The sequence below is a fragment of the Monodelphis domestica genome, chromosome 1, assembly GCF_027887165.1.
Source record: "Monodelphis domestica isolate mMonDom1 chromosome 1, mMonDom1.pri, whole genome shotgun sequence".
NCBI classification, from domain to species: domain Eukaryota; kingdom Metazoa; phylum Chordata; class Mammalia; order Didelphimorphia; family Didelphidae; genus Monodelphis; species Monodelphis domestica.
This window is the reverse complement of record NC_077227.1, coordinates 283,950,178-283,977,977: the sequence shown is the minus strand read 5'-3', so window position 1 is coordinate 283,977,977 and position 27,800 is coordinate 283,950,178. Positions and strand designations below refer to the sequence as shown.

General features: G+C 34.0%; 1 protein-coding gene across 1 annotated transcript; it reads left to right on the top strand.

Annotated features, from left to right (window-relative positions):
* Positions 1 to 575: 575 nt before the first annotated feature.
* Positions 576 to 27,800, top strand: GMFB (glia maturation factor beta). Its single transcript, XM_007473130.3, has 7 exons — positions 576 to 736; positions 12,051 to 12,147; positions 13,736 to 13,785; positions 14,868 to 14,917; positions 15,214 to 15,296; positions 21,520 to 21,593; positions 23,497 to 27,800. Exons 1-7 carry the CDS (start codon positions 602 to 604, stop codon positions 23,566 to 23,568), a joined length of 561 nt encoding a protein of 186 aa, XP_007473192.1. The 5' UTR covers positions 576 to 601; the 3' UTR covers positions 23,569 to 27,800.

Here is a 27,800-nt window from a genome sequence, read left to right as displayed (position 1 = left end):
GACTATAAAAACTTCATTGACCAGCTATTGACTCCAAAGTGACATATTTCATCATCATTTTAGTCTTTTAAAAATTTTCTTCTTTTTTTAGTTGTGTAATGTACCTAACTTTTAATACAGCAAGGACAGGAACTGGGCCTGTAATTTCATTATTATAAAGGACCTCACTGGTGAGGAATCTTCCTCTACCAATGCAAGTTCCCTCCTTTTTCTATAATTAGCAGGCTTTATAGCTACCCAGAGCACTAAGGGGTTAAGTATATTGCCCAGAGTCACTTGGCCAGTAATACTAGAGGTGTGACTTGACCTGGGGTTTTTCTGACTTGCCTTCAAGGCTGATTTCTCCATCCAATATGCCATGTTGCCTCTGTTTTTACAGAGTACATTTATCTTTATCATTTATGAATAAATAAATACAAACATGAAGGAGTGGAACCCCAAATTTCTCACTGATCATGCTCAGGATCAAAAAAGTTTGTAGATAGTGGTTTTAGAGAACAAAAAAGGTTGGAAAGAAAAAAACCCACCACTTTGAAATCGCGCACCACCTAACTTTGATCAGTACAGCACGCCGTCTGGTCATCCACTGTAGGCTCCGCCCATGTCCCATTCGCTGATTGGATGGGGTCGGCTTGCTCAGCCTGCCCGTGGCCGGAAGGAAGGCGGCGGTGATTCCATTCTTGAAAAGGCCCTGGGGAAGACTCCGCCGGGGTGGTGGCCTGCCGGAAGGAAAATGGTGAGTTGCCGCCTGGGAGGCGGGGGCGGGGTGGAGGACTAGGCTGACTGGGTTGGGTTTTCCTTACCCAGCAGGGTCGGACTGCGAGGTGTTGGGCCTCTTCGAGGCTGCGGGAGGGGAAGGCGTCCTCCTCCTCCTTGCTAGGCCTTGGCTTGGATCCCGAATGCTCTCGTCCTTCCTCCTGGTCCAACGGCTGCCGCGGCCTCGCCCTAGCTAGAGGGAGAGCCCGGAGCTTCCTGGCTCCCAAGAGATCTGGTTCCATCAACACCTTCCCTGTTCCCCTGTGGACTCCAACGAGCCTCCAGGGATGAGGGTAGGGGTGGGGGGTGAGTGCGGGGAAAGGTCAAATCCTTTGGTTCTTGGACTCTTCTCAGCCCGGGTTTGCTTGTCGGGGCCTCCGTCCACTCCCCTCTGGATTTTTCCTGCCCTTAAGTAACGGTCCTGAGCCTAGAAGCCTGAAGCCAAGGGAGGCACTTGAAGTGGTGGCAAAAACTGCTTCTAAGACTTCGGTGGCTTTAATCTCTTGTCCCTTCAGCTTTGTCTGTCTCTACCTGGGAGGAGAAGGGGAGGAAAAATTGAGGCGTAAGCTTGACATCTCAAGCACAGGTGTTACTCTGGTCCTGATTATCTGAATATTTCACATGAACTTATATTTTTGGTTCATATTATCTAGGAAACTGCATTACACTTAACTCCTTCTGAATAGACTTCTTCTTTTGGGTATGAAGGTCTTTTTAAGAGTTGAAAAGGGTAATACTAGTAGCAAGTATTTCTATAACTGTAAAGCCCTCAACCAATATTAACTCTTTTTTTTATCTTCATATCAGCCATATTTAGCATGTGAGGAAATTGAGGTGGAGGTTAAGTGACTTATCCAGTGTCAGGCTGCATTTGAATTCAGGCCTTCCAGATACCAAGCTTGACTCTCTCAGACTGCTTGACTAGGAAGGGCAGTTGAGACACATGTTTTTGTCATATTGGAGATGGCGGTAGATCATACCTCTAGAGCTGAAAGGGACCTCATAGGCCATCTAATCCAATTTCCTCATTTTACAATTGAGGCTACTGAGGCCCCAGAGATTTTAAGTGATTTGCCTGAAGTTACATAAGTGATTTGCCTGAAGTTACACAGGTAGTAAGGGCAGCTAGGTACTGCATAGAGAGCCCTGGGCCTAGAGTTAGGAAAATCAGAGTTCAAATACAGCTTCAGATACTTACTGTGTGACCTTGAGCTTAATCCTGTTTTCCTCAGTTTCTTCATCTGTCAGATGAGCTGGAGAATGAAATGGCAAACCACTCCAGTATCTTTGCAGGAAAAGCCTAAACAGAATCAGTAAGAGTCAGCCACAACCAAAATAACAGCAGTAACAACACAGGTAGTAAGGGTCAGACATGGGCTTTTATTCCAGCATCTCTAATTCAGGAGCCAATGCTTTTTCATTGCACCCTTCACTACACATCTTTACACAGAGCCCATGAAACTACAGATGCAGGCTCTATCCCTATCTAATTATAGCTTAGTGTAGTTACCTTCTGGCATTTGAAAGGGAGATTAGAAAGGAAACACTAAAGAAGAGATTCTTGGTTTTCCTTGAGCATGTACTGTGCCCAATCTAGTTTTGAAAGTCCATGATCTCAAAAATTATTTTAGCTAAAAGTACTTTAACTTTAAATTGCACAGCCTTCCAGTGAGTTTATTACTAAAACTATAATAATGGTTACCATTTTAGGGAGAAAGCAATAAACACTGAATCTTTAGTTTCTCCATAACTACTTGAAAGAAAGGAAAATAAACTTAATGATTCTTTAGTTCTGGTATCAAGGAATGGTATTTCACTGTACAAATATGCTGAGGTAGCAGGATAACTCAGCTGGAAAATTTTAAATGCCAAAAGTTGTGACTTTTAAATTTTTGTTTAACATTGGGGGTGAAGATGGGTGTTAGGGTGGGCAGTGGGGCCTAGATCAGCCACTGATAAGATGAAGGATAAAGTAGGGTTGAAGTATTATTACTCTATCATTTATTTATATTTATAGCTTATTATTAATAGCCAACATTTATATATAGCAACTACTAGTTTCTAGGTGCTGGGCTAAAGTTTTACAAATATTATTTAGTTTGATCTTCACAATCCTGAAAAAAAAGGTGCTATTTTTAAATCCTTTAAAATAAAACATGATTTTATAACTATGTAGTTATATATATATATATAGTTATATATAGTTATAGCATATATAATAATATAGTTATGATTGAGAAGCAATATATGAATGATAAAGCATTTATTAAACATTTACTAGATGCTGAGTACTATAAGCTAAGAATACAAAGAGAAAAGCAAAGATTTCTTGTCTGTAAGGAGTTTATATTCTAGTGGGGAAGGCAAGACATGTAGGGGAATGAATGGTGTATTGGAAGGGGCATTTTGGTCCTGAAATTTATTAGGAAAGTTAATAAGACCATAGAGGAACAGCTATCATATCACTTACAGAAATAATAGTAAAGTTGATTTGATCATTTTTTTAAGAACTGGTAAAGTAGAGGTGGGGTAAGAAGGAAGCTGTGCTGAGGCATGTGGTGAGATGGCCTTGGTGTAGGGAGTTAAATGAAATGCCCTCAAGCTTGCCTAAGATAGGAGACTTGAGTGGGTAATTAACCATCAAGGCCCCAACATTCCAAAGATGAAAGGAAAACCTCCCATTTATAATTTCTCATCTTGATAGCAAGGCTTTTGGTGGGTAAGAAATGAATGAAGCATGTGATAGAGATTCCTTCTAAATTGGAAGACCTGATTTCAAGCCTCTGAAACATACAATGAATACTGGTTGTGACACTAGACAAATTTAACTTAAGGCTACAAGTTACAGAGCAATTGAATTTGCATTAATAAAAGGGGTTTCCTCACCAAAAATTCCTGATAATAATAAAAATCACAAGTTGAGGAAAAAAGTATTACGACTAAAATTAAGTCATAGTACTGTTGCTGTTATGTGTTAGATTTAAAAGTTTTGAGCGTTAAATAGTTGTAGATAAGAGAGTGGGAGCCATAAACTGTGATAATTAAAATGTTTGGGAGCAAGGGAAATATATATAACAATTATGACCGCTGAAATATGTTTTCTACAGTGTCTTGGTTTTATATCAATATAAGATGGTCGCCAGGGAATATATTCCCAATTTATGAATATGCCCAAGCCAACTGGGTTTTTATAATACACTGATTAATCAATAGAAAAAGAGAGAAAGTAAGAAAGGAATAAGAATGAAGGGCCTCAAGCCAATAAGGCCTAGACCTCAGTCCTAAGAGATAAATCAGTCAGTTGGTTTTATCACTCACCCAAGATCTCTCTAGGTAAAGCTTCTCATGCCAACCTCAGACTCCACCTTCAAGAGAGCCTCCTTTCAAGAAATGTTTCCAGAGAATTCTTCTCCTGAGTTCTCCTTCCACAGCCTCCTTCAAGACCTCTCCAGGAGCTCTCCCTCCAGGACCTCTTTCCTCTCAGACCTCCTCCAGAGCAAAACCTCCAGTCCTCCTTCAGAGCAACCTCCTGAGTTCTCCTCCAGAGCAACCTCCTGAGTTCTCCTTCAGAGCCCCTATCTTTAAGGACCCCATCTAAGTCCCCTCCCCTCAGTTCTCACATCTACCAATCACTGTCGATGTCTCCCCTGTGCCAATGGTGGTTCTAGTTTAACCCAGGACCGCCCAGAGGTCTCTCCCCTTTGCACATGTCTGTTGAAGGTCATATTCTCAAATAATTAAATCTTGATCTTTGCTGCAGCCCTTCCTAAATCCTGTTACTCTGAGTAGGGTGGAGATTGTAGTTTCCAAGACCTGGTTCTGTCATTCCAAGTATCTCTATTGTATCAATTCTAAAATCAATCATGACTCAAAGAACTTCCTGTTCTATGCTTAAGCATAGGTCAAAGCCCTTTCCATTGTTTAGCAAAAGGTTTCTGTCCTAAAGTAGTCTTAAGTAGGGAGGAGAAGGATCCTCCCATACCAAGGAGTTTCATATTCCAATAGAGTTCTTACTATCAGTAGGAAATGTTTTCAAGTATGAAATTTCCCAATGGGAGAAATTTCCAACATTCATAAGTCTAAGAAATTTTAAGGTTTACATATGTAGGCATTAGAATATAATTAAAAATCACTAAATTCTATAATTTTATTAATAGTATTTTTGGTTTTTCAAAATAACTCCTACCCTTTCCATTATCCTTTCATGAAGTATAGTTTATTTGTATAATAGATTAAACATATATAGGGTAGAGGATGACTTGCACAGGAAACAGGCACATTTCTGTTGGGGATAGTTTTGAAAAGGGCTAGGAAGTGAACCTTGTTGCTCATGGTTTGATATTGAAATGACATGAGGCACTCAGTGAACAAAATGAGATTTACTTAGCCATACCAGAGGATAATGGCTCAGGGCTTAGAATCAGGAAGACTCATCTCCTTGAGTTCAAATCCAGCCTCAAACACTTAATAGCCCTGTGAACCTGGGCAATTTATCTAACCCTGTTTGCCTCAGTTCCTCAACTGTGTATTGGTTTCAAGGTGGAAGAGTGGTAAGGGCTGGGCAATGTGGTTAAGTGACATGCCCAGGGTCACACAGCTAGGAAGTATCTGAGACCAGCTTTGAACCTAGGACCTCTCATCTCTGGGCTTGACTCTCAATCCATTGAGCTACCTAGCTGCCCTCTCAAAATCTGCATTCAAAGCAAAATCTGATACTTAACTACTTGTGTGACCTGATACAAGGCACTTAACCTCCCTGGGTGTTAGTTTCCTCAAGTATAAAATGCTTGGATTAAATGACCTTTGAGGACCCTTTTAGGTCTTGATTTAAATTGATTTGGCTAATTATGTTAATGATTAGGTTTCTTTTATGAGTTCACAAAATGTACATAGGCCTGTTAGCTTCCAAAGGTCAAAATATATGATTCCTTACTTTGTATCCATCAAGACATTTTAATTCATCTCTCAGTCTTAGAGAACAATTCAGGTTTCTTTATGGGAAGAAATATTAAGAGTTTTTTGAAAGTTGAGAGATTGGTTTGGATTTTAAATATATATGATATCTAAAACTATTGTAGAAAAAATAATAAACCATAGGAATAGTTCTTTGATATTTCAACAGACAAACCATTTCATCCACATGATTTCTCTCTCCACTAGTACCGAACACACAATCCTGCCATATCTACTCATTCTGTGTCTTTTATCCAAATTCTCATAAATCTTCCAGAAGACTCACCTAGAATTCCAGGTTAGGACTTCTGGATTTCCTGACAGTATATGGGTACCTATGAAATAATTATACAATACATTTCTTAGTCTTTGTTCTTTCCATACAACTTTATATTCTGGTCATGTATCTATTTGATTTCTTTAGCACTTCTTTTTTTTTAGTAATATGCTGCTATTTATATCTACCATGTGTATCATTCACTGCCCTATGGATGATATTTAAAATATATTTTATTGGTGCTTTATGGGAGAATATCACACACACATATATAACACATCTGTTATTTCCAAATAACAACCCCCTCCCTTGTAAACCAAAAAGTTAAGTAAAGCCGACTGACATTAACCATGTCTGTCAGGTTATGCTACCCTGATAGTCTATAGAAAGGAGAGAGGTATTCATTATTTAGTCTCTAGAGTCTTGATTGATCATTTCATTGATCTGAGTTTTGATGTCTTTTAGTGTTCTACTTCTTTTCATTATTGTAGTTGTGTATATGCTCTTGGTTCTGCTTATTCATTTGCCATTTCTTCCAGTACAATGTTATAAAATATACATATAACACAACTTCTCTATCCATTCATTTCCCAATTGATGAGTACTTAACTTTGTTTTCATTTTTTTGCTACCATTATTTTCTTTTGTCTTGATTTCCTTTAGGTATTCACCCACTAGTAATATCTATAATTTTAGTTCTTTAAACACTGGTATTCCATAACTTCTAGCTGTATATCATTTTTGGAAGACTCTTGGTATTTAAAAAAGGCTTTTGTTTCAGGGAGAAACTATGGGGAAATGGCAGTTATATTAGATGAAGGGGTTGACAGTAGTGCCTTTGCTTATTTTCTTTCTGTGTATATGTACTCAAGTAGATTTATGGATTATTTGTTTATAACCCATACAAAGTAAACATGTGGTTTAAAAAATTTTCTGCAAAGAAATCCCAGATTGAAGATAGTACTTATAATGCAAACACAGGATCAAGAAAATGGTAGAGCTGATGCTTTTCCTAATAATAATAACTCTTTGTGAGCCACATCAGATCTGACAGATTGGCCAAAAATAATAATAAATTTAGTGATAAAGATAATTGAACAATGTATTTGTTGTCTTTATGTTGACTGACCCTCAGCCTAAGTGTGTCTGTACTTTGTACATTGTAGCTAATGATACAGTAAGATCATGAGAAAACTCACCTATTAAAAACTCATGCCTGCACACCTCAAAAAATTTGGAAACCGAATTTTCTAACCTGTTTAAAATCTTTGAAAGAGTTGCTATGGAATTTGAACACATTTGTTTTAAAATGCAACACCTTTTGAGTAGTAAGAATATCTAGTTGATGGAAAACGAGGGGATGCCCTTCAATTGGAGAATGGCTGAGCAAATTGTGGTATATGTTGGTGATGGAATACTATTGTGCTAAAAGGAATAATAAAGTGGAGGAGTTCCATGGAGACTGGAACAACCTCCAGGAAGTGATGCAGAGCGAGAGGAGCAGAACCAGGAGAACATTGTACACAGAGACTAATACACTGTGGTATAATCAAACGTAATGGACTTCTCCATTAGTGGCGGTGTAATGTCCCTGAACAATTTGCAGGGATCTAGGAGAAAAAAACACTATTGATAAGCAAAGGATAAACTATGGGAGTGGAAACACCGAGGAAAAGCAACTGCCTGAATACAGCTTTGAATACAGGTTGAGGGGACATGACAGAGGAGAGACTCTAAATGAACACTCTAATGCAAATATTATCAACATAGCAATGGGTTCAAATCAAGAAAACATGTAATGCCCAGTGGATGTACGCGTCGGCTATGGGGGGTGGGGGGAAGGAAAAGAAAATGATCTATGTCTTTAATGAATAATGCTTGGAAATTATCAAATAAAATATAATTTAAAAAAAAGAATATCTAGTTGACATCAGAGAATGTGATGATTTACATGTAGAATTTTAACAAACCTTTGCATAATCAATGAATAGTATTAAAAATTAAGTATCATTGTTTCAGCAACACAGATAATATTTTTCTTCATTTTGGAGATATATATTTTGGAGTTAACTTTTTCAACCATGATAGACATTAAAACAAGCTATTGAAATAAACTGAACTTGCAATCAGACCAAATCTATATGTCAACAAAACTGACTGTCAGTTTTTAAAAATGAAAAAATAATGAAGCATATTCAATCACATTGATATTATAAATTATTGTACTAATAAAATATTCTAATATCTTAATGAGGGCAAATAGTTTTTATATCACTTAGAAATAAAATTTACTTTAAAATTTCTACTATGTTTCATAATGTGTACAATATGTTAGAATGGTATGTGTATATAATTGATAAATAATACATTGGGGGTGTGTTCAGAAATTTACTGAGCAGGGAAAAAATCTAAATCTTTACATAGTTTTAAAAAAATATTGGAGACCTCTGGGCTAAACAACAGATTCTTTATTCACTTGGTTTTTTCCATTTGTGGCTAATTAAACCAAACGTGGCATGAAGAACTTCTAGTTCTTTATACACTAAGCACAACTTGATCCATAAAGAGGAATATATGAAGAACCTCACCATCTTTTTTCTAGTTATCTTTTGAGTTGATTGGCCCCTGGGTTACCTTTTCATCCTGAAATTCTGTCATTCTTTATGATTCTGTAATCTGTAAGTAACTTCTCATTTGAAATATATTATAGAACATCTTTCATACAACCATCTTTGGTGAGGATATCTTTTATTTGGTGCTTGATATTCATAATCAAAAGGTATTCAAAGTTACTTCTTGTATCTTTCAGGGACTCTTGTGTAATTTTAACATAAGCATATGAGCCCCCTTATTGTAAGAATTTTTAAAGTTTTTCAAAGTTTTTAAGGCGTTTTGCCCTTTCATGTCAAAACATTTTTTGTGGTAAGCAGAGAATAAGCACAATGTAATTGCGTATTCTCAGCATCTTTTGGTTAGTTATATGACTAAAGATTGAGTCTGCTATAGGTTATTATTTGTGAAGGCCTAGTTCTTTTTCATACCTTCCTCAAAGACACTCGGGGTAGATATAGATTATTCTCCTAAGGATTTTTCTAAAGGTGGGATTGTAGGTATATGAGTTAATAGCTACTGAAATCTTCTTTATTGGCTTCGTTTTTTTTAAAGTAATAAATATCTATAATTTTCTCTCAAGTGTTGGTATCATCCATGTTTTACAATGCTTAACAACTGATCTTAGTGCTCTCAAAATTAAGTCACATCCTGCATAGATTCCCTCTTTTATATTTGGTACAATCAACAGCTCTGTTAATTTTTCTTGGTATTATTTCTGCTTCCACTTACAGCTGTAGAACAAGCCATCCATGTCATAGATGGAGGGGGGGAAGTTTTTTATAGAAACCTTTTCCATTTTTTTTCATCTTCTTTTGGGTAAATTCTTAACTTTCTCATGATGACTAGTCTTAATGCATCACATTTTCTGAAGACTTATTTTTTATCCCATCACTGCTTGTTTATATAAACTTTCACCATCCTTCTCTGAAGGATTTAAAAAAATAATTTTGGCTGCAGTATCATTCTCCTTGGCAAAGTAATGAGTGTTTTCTTGCTGAAGTAGTTAGTTTTTAGACTCTCTTGGCCAGGCCATTGTATTTGTTTATGTTGGTAAAATTTCCTTAGGAAATGATAATGGTCTGTGACAATGTCTGTATTTTATCCATTTGCCATTTTTTCACCATTAATAGCTTGTATAAATATGGCAAGTTAGAGCTACTTTAACTGTATACTGTGTTAATTTTGATATCAATTTTAATCTTCATTCTCACAAATAGATGGTCTAACTGCATACAGATGATTCAAAAATAATCCTCACATTTGTAACTAATTGTTTTCTGTGATTTAGTTTATTTTTTTATGATATTTGGCATTCATTGTGTCCTGAGTCTTTCCTTTAAAAGAATCTTCATGATAATGTGCATGTGAAGCTTCTGTGTATATTTCTTAATCCTGAATCACATTTTTCATTTATTTATTTGCTATTTTGTTTTTCTCTGTGCCTACCTTTGAATTGAAGTCAGCAAGTATTAAAGTATATTTTGATTTATTTTGGAAGCTCTTACTGGGTTCCTTTTAGACCCTACTTTATCTTTTTCATTAGATGTTGGTAAAAACCACAGTTATTTTCATTATGGTATTGTTAGCAAATATACCACAGTTCAAGATATCTAAGTGTTTGATGAAATTATGTTTCTTATTTTCTTTTGGATGCAAAATAAAACAAACCCTGTCCACTCCATTATTTACCTTCTTGAGGAACTTATGAGTCAACTTTTCATTTAGTTATAATTTCCTTTTATCTTCCAATTTCACTTAGAGTGAGAATGACAAAATTATGATTCACTTCCTTTAATACTAAGTCAGTTAATTGGAACCTAGATGAGTATTCTCTATTTACAGTACCAACAGTTAAATTAATGTTTACAAATATTCTAAAAACTAATTATCATTTTCTGCCCCTTTTCCTTCACTCTGTCCCCAGTAGGCAGCAGCCAGGAAGACCTGAGTTCAAATCCAGCCTTAAGACACTTAATATCTTGTGAAGGTCATATAATTTGTCTGCTTCAGTTCCTTCATTTGTAAAATGAGGATAACAATATTTACCTCATAGAGTTGTTATAAGGATAAAATTAGATTATATTGTATGGGGCTTTGCAGATCTTAGGTGTTATATGAGTGCTGGCTATTATTATTATCACATAGTACTGAGCCATTTGTATTTTGCTTTGTTACATTAATTGCCTTGGCCATAGAATTCATCACCTAGTTACTGGTTGGTCTACTCATCCATTCATACCTATCTAGTCTGTTACTGAGGACAGAATTGGAGGCTTTGCAGCACGGTAGAACTAGCCAGAGTTTATATTTCACTGGAAGAACCGTTGGGAATCACCTTTTACACCTCAGTAAGGCATTTTGAGGAGAAACAAAGGGCAAATTAATATAGAATAAATTGACTCTATTAGTTTTACTAATAGTTTTAAAAATTGTTTTCCTTTACTGGTTCTGAAATAAATGTGGAGATCTGCTTTTAATTATCTCCATTGTGATAACTGATTTTTTGCTGTGATTATAGTCAGGAAGTAAGTTTTTCATCATGATTCTAATTTAAATCCCTTCTGTTGAAATTTTAAGCCTCCTTTCTTTCCTTTTTTTTTCTTCATTGCACAGAATAGTTCTTTAAAAGATATTCTGGCATTTTGGAAAGAGAATCAGATTTAGACTTTAGGGAACTTGGATTCTAATTCTGGTTCTGCTCTTTACTATTTGAGTGACCTTGGGCAAATCCCTTAATCTCTCTGGGTTTCAGTTTCCTCCTCTACAAAATAGGAGAGTTAGACTCATTTCTAAGGTTCACTTTCAAATCTGAATTTGTATCTCCAGATTTTGCCATTCTTCAGACTATATTAATTCTCTAGTCTCTCTAATGTGGTTTATTTGCCAAACTTTCAGTAAAAAGTTATTACTCTTTTCATAGACCCTTTTGAAATTCTTCAAATCCTCATATATCTCAATTTTGTACCCAAATTTAAACAAAGACCTTACCGATGCTAAATAACTAGAAATAATTTTTTGGTTTGTTGTATTCTGTGCCTTTGTATGTACTTTTTTTCTCCCACGTATTACCACCTCACTTGGACTTTTGACCTTCCCCTTTTTCTGTAGAGAAACTTCCTAAATTGTGTAATTTTGTGTTTATGGAATTTTTTCCCTCCTATGGAAAATATCCCATATATGTCATCCACCTCAGTCTGTTTCCAAGTGGCTTACCACATTGGAAACAAAGGGAAAAAGTTTCGATAGATAAGATAGTAAGGTAATTGAAATTATTAATAGGTTAAAAACTACTCTTCACTTATTTCACCTTTATATATTTGGCATTTGTATTCATTTACTGCTGTCTAGCCATGTATAGATTGCGTATTTACATGTATGATTTTTTTTTTCAAAAATTACATATTGAAACTATTTCATGTATGTGTGTGTGTGTGTGTGTTTTTTTTCCCAGAGTGAATCTCTGGTGGTTTGTGATGTTGCTGAAGATCTAGTGGAGAAACTGAGAAAGTTTCGTTTTCGCAAAGAAACTAACAATGCTGCTATTATAAGTAAGCTCATCTATTGTCAGCAAAGTTATAGTCTTATACTTGTTTAATCCTTCATTAAAATCCACAGGTTATGGAATAAGCTTTTCAAAAGTAATTTCCCTTCTCAAATTTTTTCTTTTCATTTTTACTTTCCATACAGAAGAACAGTTAAAAAGTCACAAAACGGGAAGAATGATATGCCACAATTATAGTGACTCCTAGTAAAAACCAGTTTGTGTTGATTCCAAATGGCTTTTGGCCTCCCTTCTATTTGAGACTTACCTGTTATGATAATTTTTAAATACATATTGCAAATATTTTTAAATATTTTTCCCTAAAAGGATTACAATCTAGCTTTATCTAGATCTAGTAGTATTTGGAAGCCCTCTAAACATTTAGCATGTCCACTTTTTTCAGAAGTAGTAAACTATTGTTAAACAGCAAATATCACTTTTTCCTAACTTTGCCAAAAGACGAAGAGAGTAATTTGTGTATTGCCTCTCCCTCATTTCTCACCAACAGTGAATTTGACTTTAAGACTTTTCTTCATATGCAATATGAGAATCTAAAATTGTGCTATTTGGTAGTGATAAAAAAGTGAAATCAAGAAGGGAGGGAAGTACAAATTCTGTAGTCTGTGCTTCTTAACTAAAATATATGTGACAAATTTACAAATTAATAGTCATGACTTTGCAACTATACTTATGCTACAAACTAAAAGTCCAAACTAGTCTAAGCACACAATTGTGAAAAAAGGAAACTCTACTTTATTGCTTAATAAATTCAGTTTTTACTCCAGAAGAGAGACTGTCATAAATCTTTTTCATCCATTGGGCTTTTTCAAAAATTTGCTGTAATATTAGCAAGCATTTTACAAGAGAAATTTACTTCAAATAAAATAAAATGACATGCCACTTGCTCAAATAAAGTAGTAGGTTTTCCAATAGCATTTCCTTAAGAAAAACCTTAATACTTGCACCAAAAAATGAACAAGATATTTTAAAAATCATGTATGTTTGACTTTGGAATGTATGTTGATTCCCAGTATTTGAATGTAGATATCTAATGCTTGGGGAAATTCACTTCAATTAAAATAGAGAGATGGCATTGCTGTCCTGATTCAGGAGGACCTAATAAGTCATCCTTTTTCTGCATATTGTCCAGTTTTCTTTCCATATGGATCAACTTTTGACTACAGCCCATTCATTCCATAGATCATTCTGACTGGTGCAAAGTTTGGCCCTTTTCATATCTTTTCACATCTTCCCTAGATTAGGGTAAGAAATTTAAGTATTTGGACTCTAAAAGAAGTAGAAGTAGCTAAGAAAGCAATATTCTAAATAAGCTGATTAAGTACTTCTGGTTCATAAAATAAGACCATTACAGGTACTATCAAAAAACTTCATTATAAGAATTTTGCTTTTGAGGGTTGATTTTAATGTATAAAAATATAACTATCCTAAATGACTGGCATTAAGCTAATAAGAATTTGACTCAGGTTTCTTGATCAGTTTCCATTTTAGATACTAAAAAATTAAGTCATGGGGATGGGAAAATTAAATTGATATTAGATGTGCATAAATTCATGTATGTTGTGTTTTTATTATAGTGAAAATTGATAAGGATAAACGTCTGGTAGTACTGGATGAAGAACATGAGGTTTGTCAAATCAACTAAAAATAATCTTTCGTTATAGTTTCAGTCATGTTATTGTATGAACTATGCCATCTCTGCTATATGTAACTTCTCGAATAAAATTTAGTCTCTTTTAAATGCTTTGTCACTACATGAAAATATTATAATAATTACACTGTCTTGCTAAATAAGGAAAGTGAATTATTTTAAGTGTGGGGAAATTCCATCTAATATACATAATAAAGGTAGAATTCCTTTTTATTAAATGAAGTGTTTTTACTGAGCTGCATTGCATAATAATTAATATACATGGTTTTCTATAAATTAGGGATTGGGGTTGTGCCTAGGATTTCATTGCTATAGAAAACTCTTAACAATTCAAATCACCACCTATTCAGCAATTGCAGTCTTAGAGAGTTACCTAAGGCACTAAGGTCAAGTGACAGGGTCATGCAGCTAGAGTTTGTCAGATGCCTGATTAAACTCAGTTGGGTCTTCCTGATTCCTAGGCCAGCTCTCTATCTACTACTCCATGCTGGTCCTCGTTGCTATAAATTACAAACCCCATTCTTCATTATTCTTTTATGAACTTAGTTTGGTAGATGAATTAAAGTTTTATTCTGATTTTTTAAATTCAATTTATTGAAGTGAAAATAAATTAACTTTTTTTTAATTCCAGCAAAAACAAATGGAATTTATTTGGAGAAGAAAGAATGCTCATTCAATTACTCACTAGTGGGGTCCTTGAAGTTGAAGACTTAACAGAGCTTATATATCTACATCTATCAGCCTATCATTTAGTCAGCATCATTGAAGTTAGAATAGTTTGTTGGCAAACTAGAACAGTTAGAAGACTATTATATGTGGGATAGAGTAGGATGCAAAGATAGAAATAAAGATATTCCATGTAGAAGAGAATAAATAGGATTAGAATAGATGTCTTTATGACTTAGAAATTATTAATTCCCATTGTTGGTGGTCTGTTTAGTTATTTTTCTTTTATAGATTGTAAGTCTATAATTATAATACTGCTGCATTTTATTTTGCTAATTACTTATGTCCAAGAATGTTCTTATTCTTGAATTTTTTTTTTGTTATATTGCCAGGGTATTTCACCGGATGAGCTAAAAGATGAATTACCTGAACGACAACCTCGATATCCTTTTTGTTTGTGACTTTTAAAAGTATTTATTTTTTTCCTGAGGGAGCAAACTTTGATAGATTAAAAACTTGTTCTACTTTTTAAAAATCCATATTAATATACATTTCTATTGCATTTGAGTGTTATTTCATAATATTCAATTTTGTTAATTTCTTTTGTAATTTAGAAGAATGTAGGGATCTAGTTTAAACTGATTGAAAAAGAAATCCAATTTTTCTAATCTATTGTTCTTTTTTAATAGATCAAGTATTAAAATAGTGAGTTCCCCCCATTTCCTTAACGAGAAAAACCTTCATTGTTTATAGTTATAAATATCAGCATGATGATGGAAGAGTTTCATATCCTCTGTGCTTTATTTTCTCAAGTCCTGTTGGTGAGTACATGTATCATATTGCATGTAAAGAAATACATTCTGGTAAAGGTGAGTTATGTTAAATGTAATACCAGAAGATTCAACATGCTAAATTTCTTAAATTTGTCATGTTGTATATGTGATATAAACTGGACTATCTTTATAGGACAAGCTTTAATAAAGCCAGCCTATATTGAATTTCATCCAATTATGTTTTTTTACAAATTATTTTACAAAATAATGTAATTTCATACATTAATGAAGAAGATCATGAGCTAGTCCCATGTTTGAGAACAACATGAGTGCTAGAGGAGATACTTTCCCTAGGTAGAAAAGCTTGATTCTGTACTTTAAACTCTACTATTATTTTTTAAAACTAGTTCTCCACCCCTTCCCCCTCCCCAGCTTGTATTTGGACAAACTTCAAGAACCACTTGTTCTATGAAGTCATTTCTGAGCTCTCTATCTCTATCTCTATATTATATAATATATATATATATATTATCTATATCTATATATCTATATATATTATGCTGTAATTTCTTGCCATTTGGCAAATACTGATGATATCATCTCTAAATGTTTGAATCTTTAAACATCTGAACAAAGAGTAATATGTCCAAAATGGTGTCTGAGTAGATGTAATGGCACCTCCATCAAAGTCCAACTCTACTGATATACATCATGGTATAGAAATTATCCCTGGTTCTCAGAGACTACCTCCACAGAGCACAAGCTCTGCAAATCCTGCCTAGATGGATAATGAAAAGGTATGTGTAATCAGCCTGGAAAAATAGACAAGAACCATGTAAGTTGGAGAGGTGACAGATGTGAAGATACAAAGGTAGAATTAAAGAAATATAACTGATTAATGATTCAGTGTGGAGAGTTAGAGAAAGGGAAGTGTCAAGGATGACACTAGGATTGTGAACTTAGATTACTTGAAAGGAAGTGATACCCTAAAGAGAAATAGAAAAGTTGGGTAGAGGAGCAAGTTGAAGGAAATGAAAATGAGCTCTGCTTTAGCCATGTTGAGTTTGAAATCATAGGATTATAGATTTGGAACTAGAAGGAATCTTAGAGGTAATTTAGACTAATCTCCTTTTATAAATGAAGGAACTGAGATCCAAAAAGGGTAAATTACTTGTTCAAGGCCACACAGGTAATAAGTAGGGGAGTAGAATCCAAACTTAGGTCTTCCATATCCATATCTTTTCACTACTCCATAATGCAGAGTAAAATGCAAAGATGCTGCAGAAACACCCAGCAGTAGATATCCGGCAGACATTTGGTGATATCAGGCTGGCATTCATTCATGAGGAATATTAAGATTGGATATATAGTTTAGTGAGTCATCTGCATAGAAATGATTGAACCTTTGGGAGTATGAAAGAGCCTGTAGAAAGAGATGGTTCTAGAATGGAGCCTTAGGATACATTATTGTTTGATGGACAAGAGATGGATGATGATGATGATCTAGAAGAGGAATATGAATAGAAAGATAATAGAACTAGGAAAAAACAATGTCACAGAAACCAAGAAATGAGAAAGGGAGAGGAGGTGATATTCAGCAGTTTCAAAAGCTGCAAAGAAATCAAGTAGAATAAGAACTGAGTGAAGAAACGGCACATTTAGCAGTTAAAAAATGCATTGGTAACTGTAGAGAGAGCAGTTTCATATGAGTGGTGGGATTGGAAACTAGATTGCAAAGGGTTGATAAATGAATGGGAGATGACATGATAGAGGTAATAATTGTAAGTGGCATTTTTCTATGACTTCAGCTGTGGAATGGATCATAGGATGATAGCTTCTGGGAATAACAAGGCCAAGTAAAGTTTAAGGATGGGGGAGACCTGGATATGTTTGTAGGCAGTATAAAAGGAGCCAAATATATACAGAAAGGTTAAATAGGAGAGAGGGAATAGAGTCACAGAATTTCAGAGTTGCATGTGACAATCTAATCCAATTTTTACACAAAAGTAATCGCTAAAACATACCTGCCAAGTGTCAATCTAGCTATTAATTCAGACTTCCATTGAAGAGGAATCCATTGCCTGCCATAACAGTTGTGTCACTTTCATATTGCTAGGACATTTTTATTGGTGTCAAACCTAAATTAGTGTCTTTATAACTTCTGTCTACTGCTCCTAGTTTTAACCCCTGGCCAAATAGAACCTGTCTAATTTCTCTTTCACATGATAGCCCTTAAAGACAGCTTTTTGTCTCTCTTCTCTACACTAAACTGCCCCAGTTCCTTCACCTCATTATCTAAGTATGAACCTGAAGTGCGTTACCATTGCAGTTGCTTCCTAGATATTTCTTCAGATTATCAGTCTTCTTCCTAAAAACCCAGGACAGAACATTATCTCATTGTAATCTGATGAAGGAAGAGTACAGAGGAATTGTCATCTTATTACTGTAAATTCTATTTCTCTTAATTCAGCTTATGATTACATTATTTATCATAGTGTTGACTCATATTCAACATTACAGTTCATAAAATCCCTTAGATCTTTTTCAGAAAAATTGCTGGCTAATTGTATCTGTTCATCTTGTACATTGCAAAGTTAATTTTTTTGTAGTATAAGATATTATTAAGTTTCATCTTAATAGATTTGTCCCAGTATTTAGCTTGTTAACATCCTTTTATTTATTGTGCTGTCAATACATCCAAATCTTCTGTCATTTGCAAATTTGGTGAGTATGCTATATGTTAAAGAGAAGGGTTTAGCATCAATACTTCCTGCCCATGAAGCTTCCTATTTACATAGTGTTCCCCAAAGCTAGAATGTGAGCTCCTTAAAAGCAGAGAGAACTGTCTCACTTTCCTATTTCTATTCCAGTGCTTGACATATAGTAAAATCTTCAGAAATGATTTTCCATTCATTCATCCATCAAACCTTTAGTGACTACTCTTAGATCCTTACCTATTCAGCCAATTCTGAGACCATCTAATTGCATCATTTTCTAGCCTACATCTTTTCTGCAAGAAGTAAAGAGCCTAGTGTTTTAAGTGACTTGCCCCAGGTCACACAGTTAAGAAGGATCTGAGACTACATTTGAACATGATCTCTCCTTGATGATGCTGTACTGGATTTTTGCAATCACTGTCTCCTCATCTAGATGTTCACTAACAATGTCTTTGATAATTCTAGAATTTTACCCTGAATCATGTAGAGTTTACTGGCTTGTAGTTTCCAGATCATGTTCTCTTTTTTCTTTCTTATTTTTTTCCTCCAAAATCAGGACACTTCTCTTTCTATGGTTTTTGGTACCTCTACAATTCTCCACAATTTTTATGATATCTTTGATAGTGGCACATCATTCGCAACTGGCACGTCAGTATCACTGACAATAGCTGGTCTGTCATGTTTGGCACATCACTACTACTGAAGTGGCTTATGGTCACATTTTGAATTCATCAGGAGCAGTTGGGTAATCTGTCACTACCTCCTTACTTATCTTAGGCCAGTATCATCTCCATGTTAGCCACTGTTCTGTCCTTTCCAAAGCTACAGACCATTTTTAGGTAGAGGTAACAGAAGCAAAATAAGAACGAGCAGCCTTCTGTCCATGGTCAGTTATCATCAGCCCATCTGCCCTGAAGATTATCTTCTTTATAATTTAACATTTAAGAATATGACACGAAGCCTCTTCTTAATGTCTTTACCTTTCCTTTTCACACTCACCTCATTCTAAGTACCAGTATTCCACAGTGCATGTGTATTCATCCTCTGTTCCCTATATCTTTTTAAAATCTGGTTTGACTGGTGAGCTTCCTGTGTATTCATATCATCTCTCTTCCTCATCAGAATTGTTTCTTTTAGAGTTTGTAGAATTTCATTATTCAGAGTTGCCTTTCCCTGGTATGATGATTTTCCCTCTAGAATTTTAGTCCATGGATTCCTACCTGTCCTTTTTGTACTCTTTGAAATCTGCCTTCCCAAAATTTAAAGCGCATACAGAGGTAGCATGATATAGTTGCATACAGCATTGGTCTTGGAGCCAGAAATATTTGGATTTAATCCCTGCTTCTCACACCTCCTTGGCTTCATGATCATTGGCAAGTCATTTAACCTCTTGGTGCTGTAATTAACTCTTAAGACTATAAATTGCAGATGTGCCAACATGTATTGGTAGGGAGACTTTCTCTCGTTGTCTATACCAATGCAGTCATAAGTCTAATCTCTGCCCCTATATTATGTATATGTGTATCACATATGTTTATATGCATATAAAATGTCTAAAAGAATGAATCATTTCCTCAACAATTGTGAAGAGAAGACTTTACACTTTTTTAGCCCCTGCAACTCCTAACAGAGCACCTTGAAAATTGTAAGCTCTATCAAAATTCATCTGGATAGTTTATGCACATTTGGACAGTTGCTAAAGTCCAGTGAGTCATAATACACAAGCCAAAGATTAGAGTCATCTTGTGTTTTCGTTCATTTTAAATTTAGAATTGTGAACCAAAGCAGCCATTCTCTGAAATTTTTTTTTAATATTTTACTTTTTTTCCCCAAAGACATAGAAGAACTTTTTAACATTAGTTTTAAATTTTTTAATTCCAAATTCTCACCTGTCCTTTCTCTCCCCCTCCTGAGAGAGCAAGCAGTTTTGTTTGTTGTACATATGCAGTCATTTTTCAAAACACATTTTTCATATTAGTCATGTTGTGAAAGAAAACTCAGACCCCTCCCCTCCAAAAAAAGAAAAGACACACACACAAAAAAGTGAAAAATAGTATGCTTTAGTTTGCATTTAGACTATCAATTCTTTTCTCTGAAGGTGAATGGCATTTTCCAGCACAAGTCCTTCAGAATTGTTTTGAATCTAATCATACAAAATTGCTTTTACTATACACATTGTTCTACTGGTTCTACTCATTTCACTCTGCATCAGTTCATGTAAGTCTTTACAGGTTTTTCTGAAAGCATCCTGTTCATCATTTCTTTTCTTTTTTAACCCTTACCTTCTGTCTTAGAAGGCTCTAAGGCAGAAGTTGTTCATCATTTCTTATAGCACAATAGTATTCCACCACAATCATATACTACAACTTGTTCAGCCATTTTCCAGTTGATAAGTATCCCTTCAGTTTCCAATTCTTTGCCACTACAAAAAAAAAAAACTGCTATAAGTATTTTTGTACATCTAGATTATTTTCCTTTTTAATCTCTTTGAGATATAAATCTAGTAATGGTATTGCTGGATCAAAGAGTATGCAGTTTGATAGCCCTTTAGGGCATAGTTCCAAATTGCTCTGGAGAATGGTTGGATCAGTTCACAACTCTGCCAACAGTGTATTAGTGTCTCTTTTCCCATATCCCCTCCAATAGCTGTCATTTTCCTTTTCTAACAATATTAATCAATCTGACAGGTATGAAGTGGTACCTTAGGGTTATTTTAATTTACATTTCTCTAATCGAGTGATTTAGAATATTTTTTCATATGTCTAGAGATCTTTCATTTCTTCCATCTGAAAACTGCCTATTCATATCCTTTGACAATTTATCAATTGGAGAATGAGTTGCCTGAAACTTGACTACTTATGCTTACTTTGAATGGTGTTAGGTATAATTGGATTATATTCTGTATGCCCATGTATAGTCTGGTTCTCCATCATGTCTCACCTGCCCCTTCTGATCCCATTTGACTCTTGTCCACCATATCCTCCCCTAAATTCTCTACCAGGTTATCTATCCAGCTTTAGGAAGTCTTCTTGGTGATGTAATGGAAAGATTACTTGGCTTGTACTCAAATACTAAGTTTGGATCCTGCCTCTGACACTTAACTGGCATGATTTTAGAGAAATTGCTTACCTTCTGAATTTCAGTCTCCTTCTCTGTAAGATGGGGTAATAATGTATGTAATACCTAACCTCACAGAGTTGTAAGGATCAAATGAAGATGTTTGTAAAGGGCTTTATAAACCTTAGAGTTATATGTTAGCACTTATTATTCTTTGCATTATAGGAATGCCAGTGATACAAGCCTGTCCTTCTGTTATCCCTTATTCCTTGTTCTCACTACACAACCAGTTTCTGACCATACAGTTCTTTGATGTCATCCCACATATGCACTTTAATGAGAACTTCAAAATATGGCACCTGTAAACTTAATTTTACTTTTCTTAATATCAAGAGATATTCTAATAATGTAACTAAATTAAATGTAAAAAAAATTTTTTTTCACTTTTTCTTTCTCAAATTCATATCCATTTCATACCTTTTTTCCCCAAACTACAGGATGTAAGCCTGAACAACAGATGATGTATGCTGGGAGTAAAAATAAGCTTGTTCAAACAGCTGAACTAACCAAGGTATTATTTTAATATTTGACTTGCTTATTCAGAATATGTCTACTAAAATCAAATCATTACAGAAGATTTGGAAATTTTTTATTATTGACATTTAAATAAATCCAATTTAAAGAGTGAGTAATGTATGCAGTCAAGTGTTCTGTCAACAAAACTAGATGGTTTCTTAGAATCTGAAATTAACCTTCTTGGGATACCTAAGATTATTAATGATTTTTTAAAAATATACCTAAGAGATTTATATATGATAATTGCTTACTGTCCTATTAAGGACTAAGATGGAATATTTACATGTTTCTCAAGCTCATTTAATTTCATGTACCAATTTTTAGTTGATCAGGTTGTTAAAAATTTGTTGGATTAGTAAAATAGATTTTAATTTTAATTTAAGTTAATTTATTTTTTAATATCTTAACAGTGATATTTACCACCCCTTCCTCTCTTTTTTCAGCTCCCTTTTGTCCCCTGCTTTGCCTTTAGGCTTACTACTATTATTTTTCCACCCATCAACCTGTACAGATGTCATTTCTGTCATTATTTATCTTTTTTTTCTCTACCTTATGCCTTGAAGCAGCATCTCTGGAACTATCGTAGGGATTTGCTGATCAAGGTGGGAAGACCCAGCTAGTGTTTCATGGGTAATTTATCCAGATCTGAACAAGTTCTAGTCTGCCAGAAGTAGGAAAGGTGGGATGTGAGAAATAAAAATATGTGGGCCATAATCCCAAGTTGAAGATCTGATTTTATTTGTGGACAAATAGCCAGTCTCACCATGTCCAGCCTGTGGCAAAGACCTTGTTGAAATGTTCAGCACTTTTTAAAATAGGCTTTTGACAATTAAATAATTTATGTTATTAGTAACATCTATTAACAAGACCAAATGTTCAGAGTATGTTAGAAACATGTAACATTTTTGCAACATTTGTTAACAGTTAATGAATTCTAGTACAAGGTTAAGATAAGATATAAGATACATTGTTGAGCATGTTAATTAATCCTATAACTAATAGCCTAGCACCCTCAGATTCAACCCATCACACTGACTCTGGGAGGAGATTTAAAAATAAGCCAGAGGAGCCTTTTTTGGTTGTAAAATCTGTGGAGACCATAGTGAGTATAAATCCTCACAAAGCAAACATCACCCTTTACGTGCCACGGTTGTCTTCCTGTTATCTCATTAAGACAAACAACTCAAGCTGTGCATTCAATATTCCAGATGACCACATTTCATATCCTGCTGCATGATTACATTTTCCCTAGATCACTAAAAAATGTAAAGTTTTATTCCTCCAATAGAAGTTCTCAATATTTAGTTCTAACATACTAATATTATAAACAGTTATTTTAATAATTTGGTCTATTTAAAAAATCATAATTAGTTGTCTAAAGGATTATGTGTAATTCCTTATTTATATAAAATCACAGTTATATATGGAAATAAAGGCAAATGTATTTAGAGGGAGGACCTTTGTTTACATTCTAAGGAATATTTTCTTTGAACATGAAGAGAGTTGTACTGGTTCAAATTCTAGCCAGGTTTGTGGTTTTGGTGGGGGATGGACAGTGAGTGTTCTAATTCATTATGTCAGTGTTTGCTACAATCCAGTAATTCCACTGGCTCTCTCCAGTGCCCTAGACTATAAAACTTTCAGAACTATTTTTTGGTAATATTTGAGTGTTCAGGTTCATTTTGGGTATTATTAGTAAATAACAAATGCCTGTCTTACACTTCTTCCAGTTTTTTTAAGGCTTGGTAAATAACTTTAAATTAATGCTCCCAAACAAAGTATCAGTAACTGCACATTGCAAAAGAGGCCCAATTTGTTGTTCACAGAGTTCACATTAAGAACATGAAGCTAAATTTTGATATGAACACCACACTTAACTTAAGCTTTTATCTTTTAAGGTATTTGAAATAAGAAATACAGAAGACCTAACTGAAGAATGGTTATGTGAGAAACTTGGATTTTTCCACTAAAGTGAACATCTTATTACTCTTGAGTATTTATGTACTAACCTGACCATACTGGAACTAGACATAAATACTTATTTATGCCTAAAAAATGCACTGTTATTTACAATTTTGTTTCCTGCAGTAAATAAAAAAAATCTTCAGTTGTGCAAAGTGTGTACAAACGAAGAGGTTCTTATAGTAATGAAAATTTAAAGGTGTTTCCTCATATTTGTAATTGTTTAGTGGAATATTCTGCAGGGAATTTTTGCACTCTTGTGACTAATTTCTATAACTTCTGGTTCAGAATTTGTTACTATTTTCAGACACCATTGGGAAATGGGTATTTTGCTTGTAATGAGCAACAGTTGCTTCCTTTTGACAAATACTGCATATTAGCATAGCACTTGTCAGATATGTGAAATACATTTAAAGGCTTGAAAGAACCAAATTTGAGCCTATAAATAATATGACTTTAGAGTATCATGTATTCGAAGTCCTTTTTTAAAATTATTAATTCTGGAACTTCTTTAGTTTTAGTTTACTAAATTTTTCTTCCATTTCTTTAATATTCATAATTGTCAAACAGTAGTAAGTCCTATGGAATTATACTTAAGGACAAAGTTCTGACTCTTTGGAAGTAGCATCTTAGTCTTCTAAATTACTTTGATTACTAGTTATATTATTTCCAAATTTCTTGAAGCATATGTTTAACATTATTTTGTTTATAACTTGAATATTTCCTGATGTCATAAGAGTATTAGTCATTTTAAACCTATTAATACTGTGCCTTTGATTTGTTAGCTTTAAAATTATCTTGAGCATTTTACACTGCCAGTAATCCAGATTTGGTGAAATTAATACTTTTGTAAAAGGTCCAAGTAAAATGTTTTATAGTGTCTAATTCTATAACTGAAATTTCTAATAAAACCAGTTTCATTTCTGTAAATTCCCACCATTTCCTCTCATTAGTGAATACTTGGCAGTTGAAAGTTAGGATTTTATATGTGTCTTTGATTTAAATTTGTAACATTAGGAAGAAGTACTGATCTTAAACCATGGTCGTAGTCAACAAAAATAATATATGTCAATCAAATTCATATTGATGCTATGATATTTTAGATATCTGTTAGAATGACATTCTATGCTAAATGAATACTTGAATAATCATGAGTCTTCATACATGTTATGAACATAAATCAAATATTCCTATTATGAAAGATACTTTAAAGTGTCTTTTTAAAAATGTTTACTTAAAAACCTTTAAAAGTAAGCATTTTAAAAGACTTGCCAATACATTGTTAATCACTTATACAACAACCAAGTTAAATGATTTCTTCTTATATCTTAGTCATCTTCTGAAAGCATTTTTGAAATGGATTCTATTTAATTCATAATTTCTGTGTCTGTCTTTTCAAACATATGTGCCAACTGAATTTAGACTTATTGAGATTTTCTAATATTACTGAATGAGAATCTTTCATAACCTGAAAATTTTACCATGTGTCTTCTTTTATAAGAAAGCAGGAAATTAAAGGAAACAGAAAATAAGACATGGAAAAGAGAGAAGAGTTTTGTTAGAGTTAAGAATAGAAAGGATTATTTCTTCCAGATAAAATATTACTTCTGCATTTAAGAATTTCACAAACTTTTATTTAAATACACAATTTCTGGTCTGGGAATCTTTAACAATAAATGTCACTTAAATTCATAGGATCATAGATTTAGGGCTAGAAACAATCTTAGAGGCCATCTAGTCCAGTATCCTCATTTACAGATGAATAACCTGAAGCTGGGAGAGGTTCAGTGACTCAAGTCACACCCTGATTCTGGAATTCCACAATCAGTGAATTTTACCCACTATGCTAATTTAATGTAGGCACAGTTTTAACTGAAGAAGTAATATTCTCAGGTCACAGCCTTAAAAGGAAATAATGTTGTCAAAGAACATTTGATATGCTGTGATCTTAAAATATAGGAAATTTTTGTCTTCTATACTGAGATCCTTTATACTTGTTGACCTACCATCAGTGAAGTCATTGCTTTGATTGTTTTTCTAGTTGTGGTAGTGGGTTGTGATAAGCAATCCAGATTATTAAGCCTGAATTTTCTATTTATGACCAGTGGCATACATATATTTAAAGGCAGCTAATTATAGTATTGAGTTCAAAGGAAGTGGTGATTTTTCCCTTCTATAAAATTAACTTTCTTAAATGGGCATTAAATCTGTAACCTTGGTCTCCTTAGCACTTAACATCAGAAGTAAAATGTTCTCTGACTTTTGACCAGACTCCCCTTTCTCTCTTTGTTTTATCTTGTAGTTTGTTTGTTTGTTTGTTTATTTGTTTTTCAGAAATAGAATTAGCCCCAAAGGAAATAACATAAAACTTTGGTCCTTATAGATTTGCAAGTCTGTCAAACTTTTAAGGAACAGTTAATGCCTATGCTGCACACATTTTTCTCAAAATATAAAAATGAAGGCACTCTTTAGTTTGAATACATTTTAGAACTCTTTTAAAATAATTTTCATAGTACTTTCACAGGATTGTTGAAAGGATCAAATGAGATAATATGTATGAAAAAATTTGTGGACCTTAAGGCCCTATATAAATCTCAGCTATTATCATCATTAAATTTCCTTTGTGACAGTGTCTTCATTCCTCTTTTTTTCATCCTCAAAGTCGTACCACAGACTTGTTACTCCATTTATTACATTCCATTTTTAAATGTTTCCCACCTTCCTAATACAAAATTCTCTCATCTGATCCATAATCTAACGTTTACATTTAATAGTTCTTAATTCTTCCCTCATTTGGTAGCGCTTTCAGACCTTGACTATTGGGAAGGTGAATGTAGATCACACTTTCTCATAGGCATGACGTTGGTGACTTGCCATCCAAATTAGCATTCATTTTGAAATAGTTGACTTTAATTTTTGTATTATTACAGTACATTTTGTCAATATAGGATACATTAATTATCCCCTTCTATATTTAGCCTATGTGGGAAATACATGTACATTTGAAGATTATACAGTTATTACATAGGTACTTAATAAATGATTGGTGATCAATTGATACTGTGTGGTATTGTCAAAATGTCCTCCCAGGATTGGGTAGCATTCTTTTTCCAGTACTGAAGAAAATCTGGGAAAGAGGCTATTAGCAATTTATTATATTCAGTTTTAGATTTTATTTTAAAGCATCAGTTTTATTTTTTTCTGGAAATGTCTACTACATGCCTAATACAATTAAGTACTCTCTTATATTTAAGCAAATGTTAATGCAATTACAAATATTTTTATAGTAACATTAGTAGCCTTTGTAGCAAAAGATCTCAAACACTTTCCCCCCTAATATAAACTCCTATTTTCAGGAGTCAGGCAGCCATAAAAAGTTGGTGTGCTCAGGTCTGAACCTTGAATAAAATTTCCGGTATTGGGAGTTCATGACAAAGTTTGATTTTTGCTACTTAAAAATTTATTGAATAAATAAAGTTTGTGGGATTTTTTTAAGCTCTTATAATAAAAATGGCTAGATTAAATTTCACTCATAAACCTAATCATAAATCGTTAATTAACCCATAAAGTTGGACTAGTGATTTTGGATATTTTCATAAAAGTTTAAATGCTAATACTTGGTAGAAATAGAATAATCCATATTTTGTAATTACTCTTTGAATATTGTGCTTTTTCCTCTGTTGATTCAATAGGTTAAGTTGACCACATTGAAATCTGGGATTTAAGCCTGTATATTTTATCATGTGAAGGTCAATCTCAAAGTCCTCTGGTCAAATTTGATTTTATATTTGAGGGGAAAGAAATTAATCTTTTCTCTACTAACAAAAGATCCCAGGTACTTAAGCAAGAAATATTGATTGTTTCCTCTTATACCTTCCTACACATCAAAATAATTAGATAGCTACACTATTTAGATTTAATGGAATGAATTAAATTTTCATTTAATCTGCAAATTGCCATACCCACTAAGATTACTTGAACAAATATTTTGATAACTCTTGACATGCCAGGGCAGGCTTCCAATGATAGAAGTGCTCTAATACAACCTTATTTCATTAAGGAACCTTGAAACATTAAGCTCAGTTTCATGTATCTTAACAGTTTCATGTAGTTGTGTAACAGTTACAATTGGCTCCTTCCCTTGTGTCAGTCTTTGTTATTTCATACTGCATGTTTATTTTAAATGGTCTCTAGCTAAGCATGGTGCGTGTATTGGTTTAAATAAAATGTTAACATGAAA

Coding starts and splice junctions, on each gene's coding strand:
- GMFB (XM_007473130.3), top strand. CDS start 602: ATGTCCCATTCGCTGATTGGATGGGGTCGGCTTGCTCAGCCTGCCCGT. Junction 737..12,050: donor GGCCTGCCGGAAGGAAAATG/GTGAGTTGCCGC, acceptor TTTTTTTCCCAG/AGTGAATCTCTGGTGGTTTG. Junction 12,148..13,735: donor TAACAATGCTGCTATTATAA/GTAAGCTCATCT, acceptor TTTTTATTATAG/TGAAAATTGATAAGGATAAA.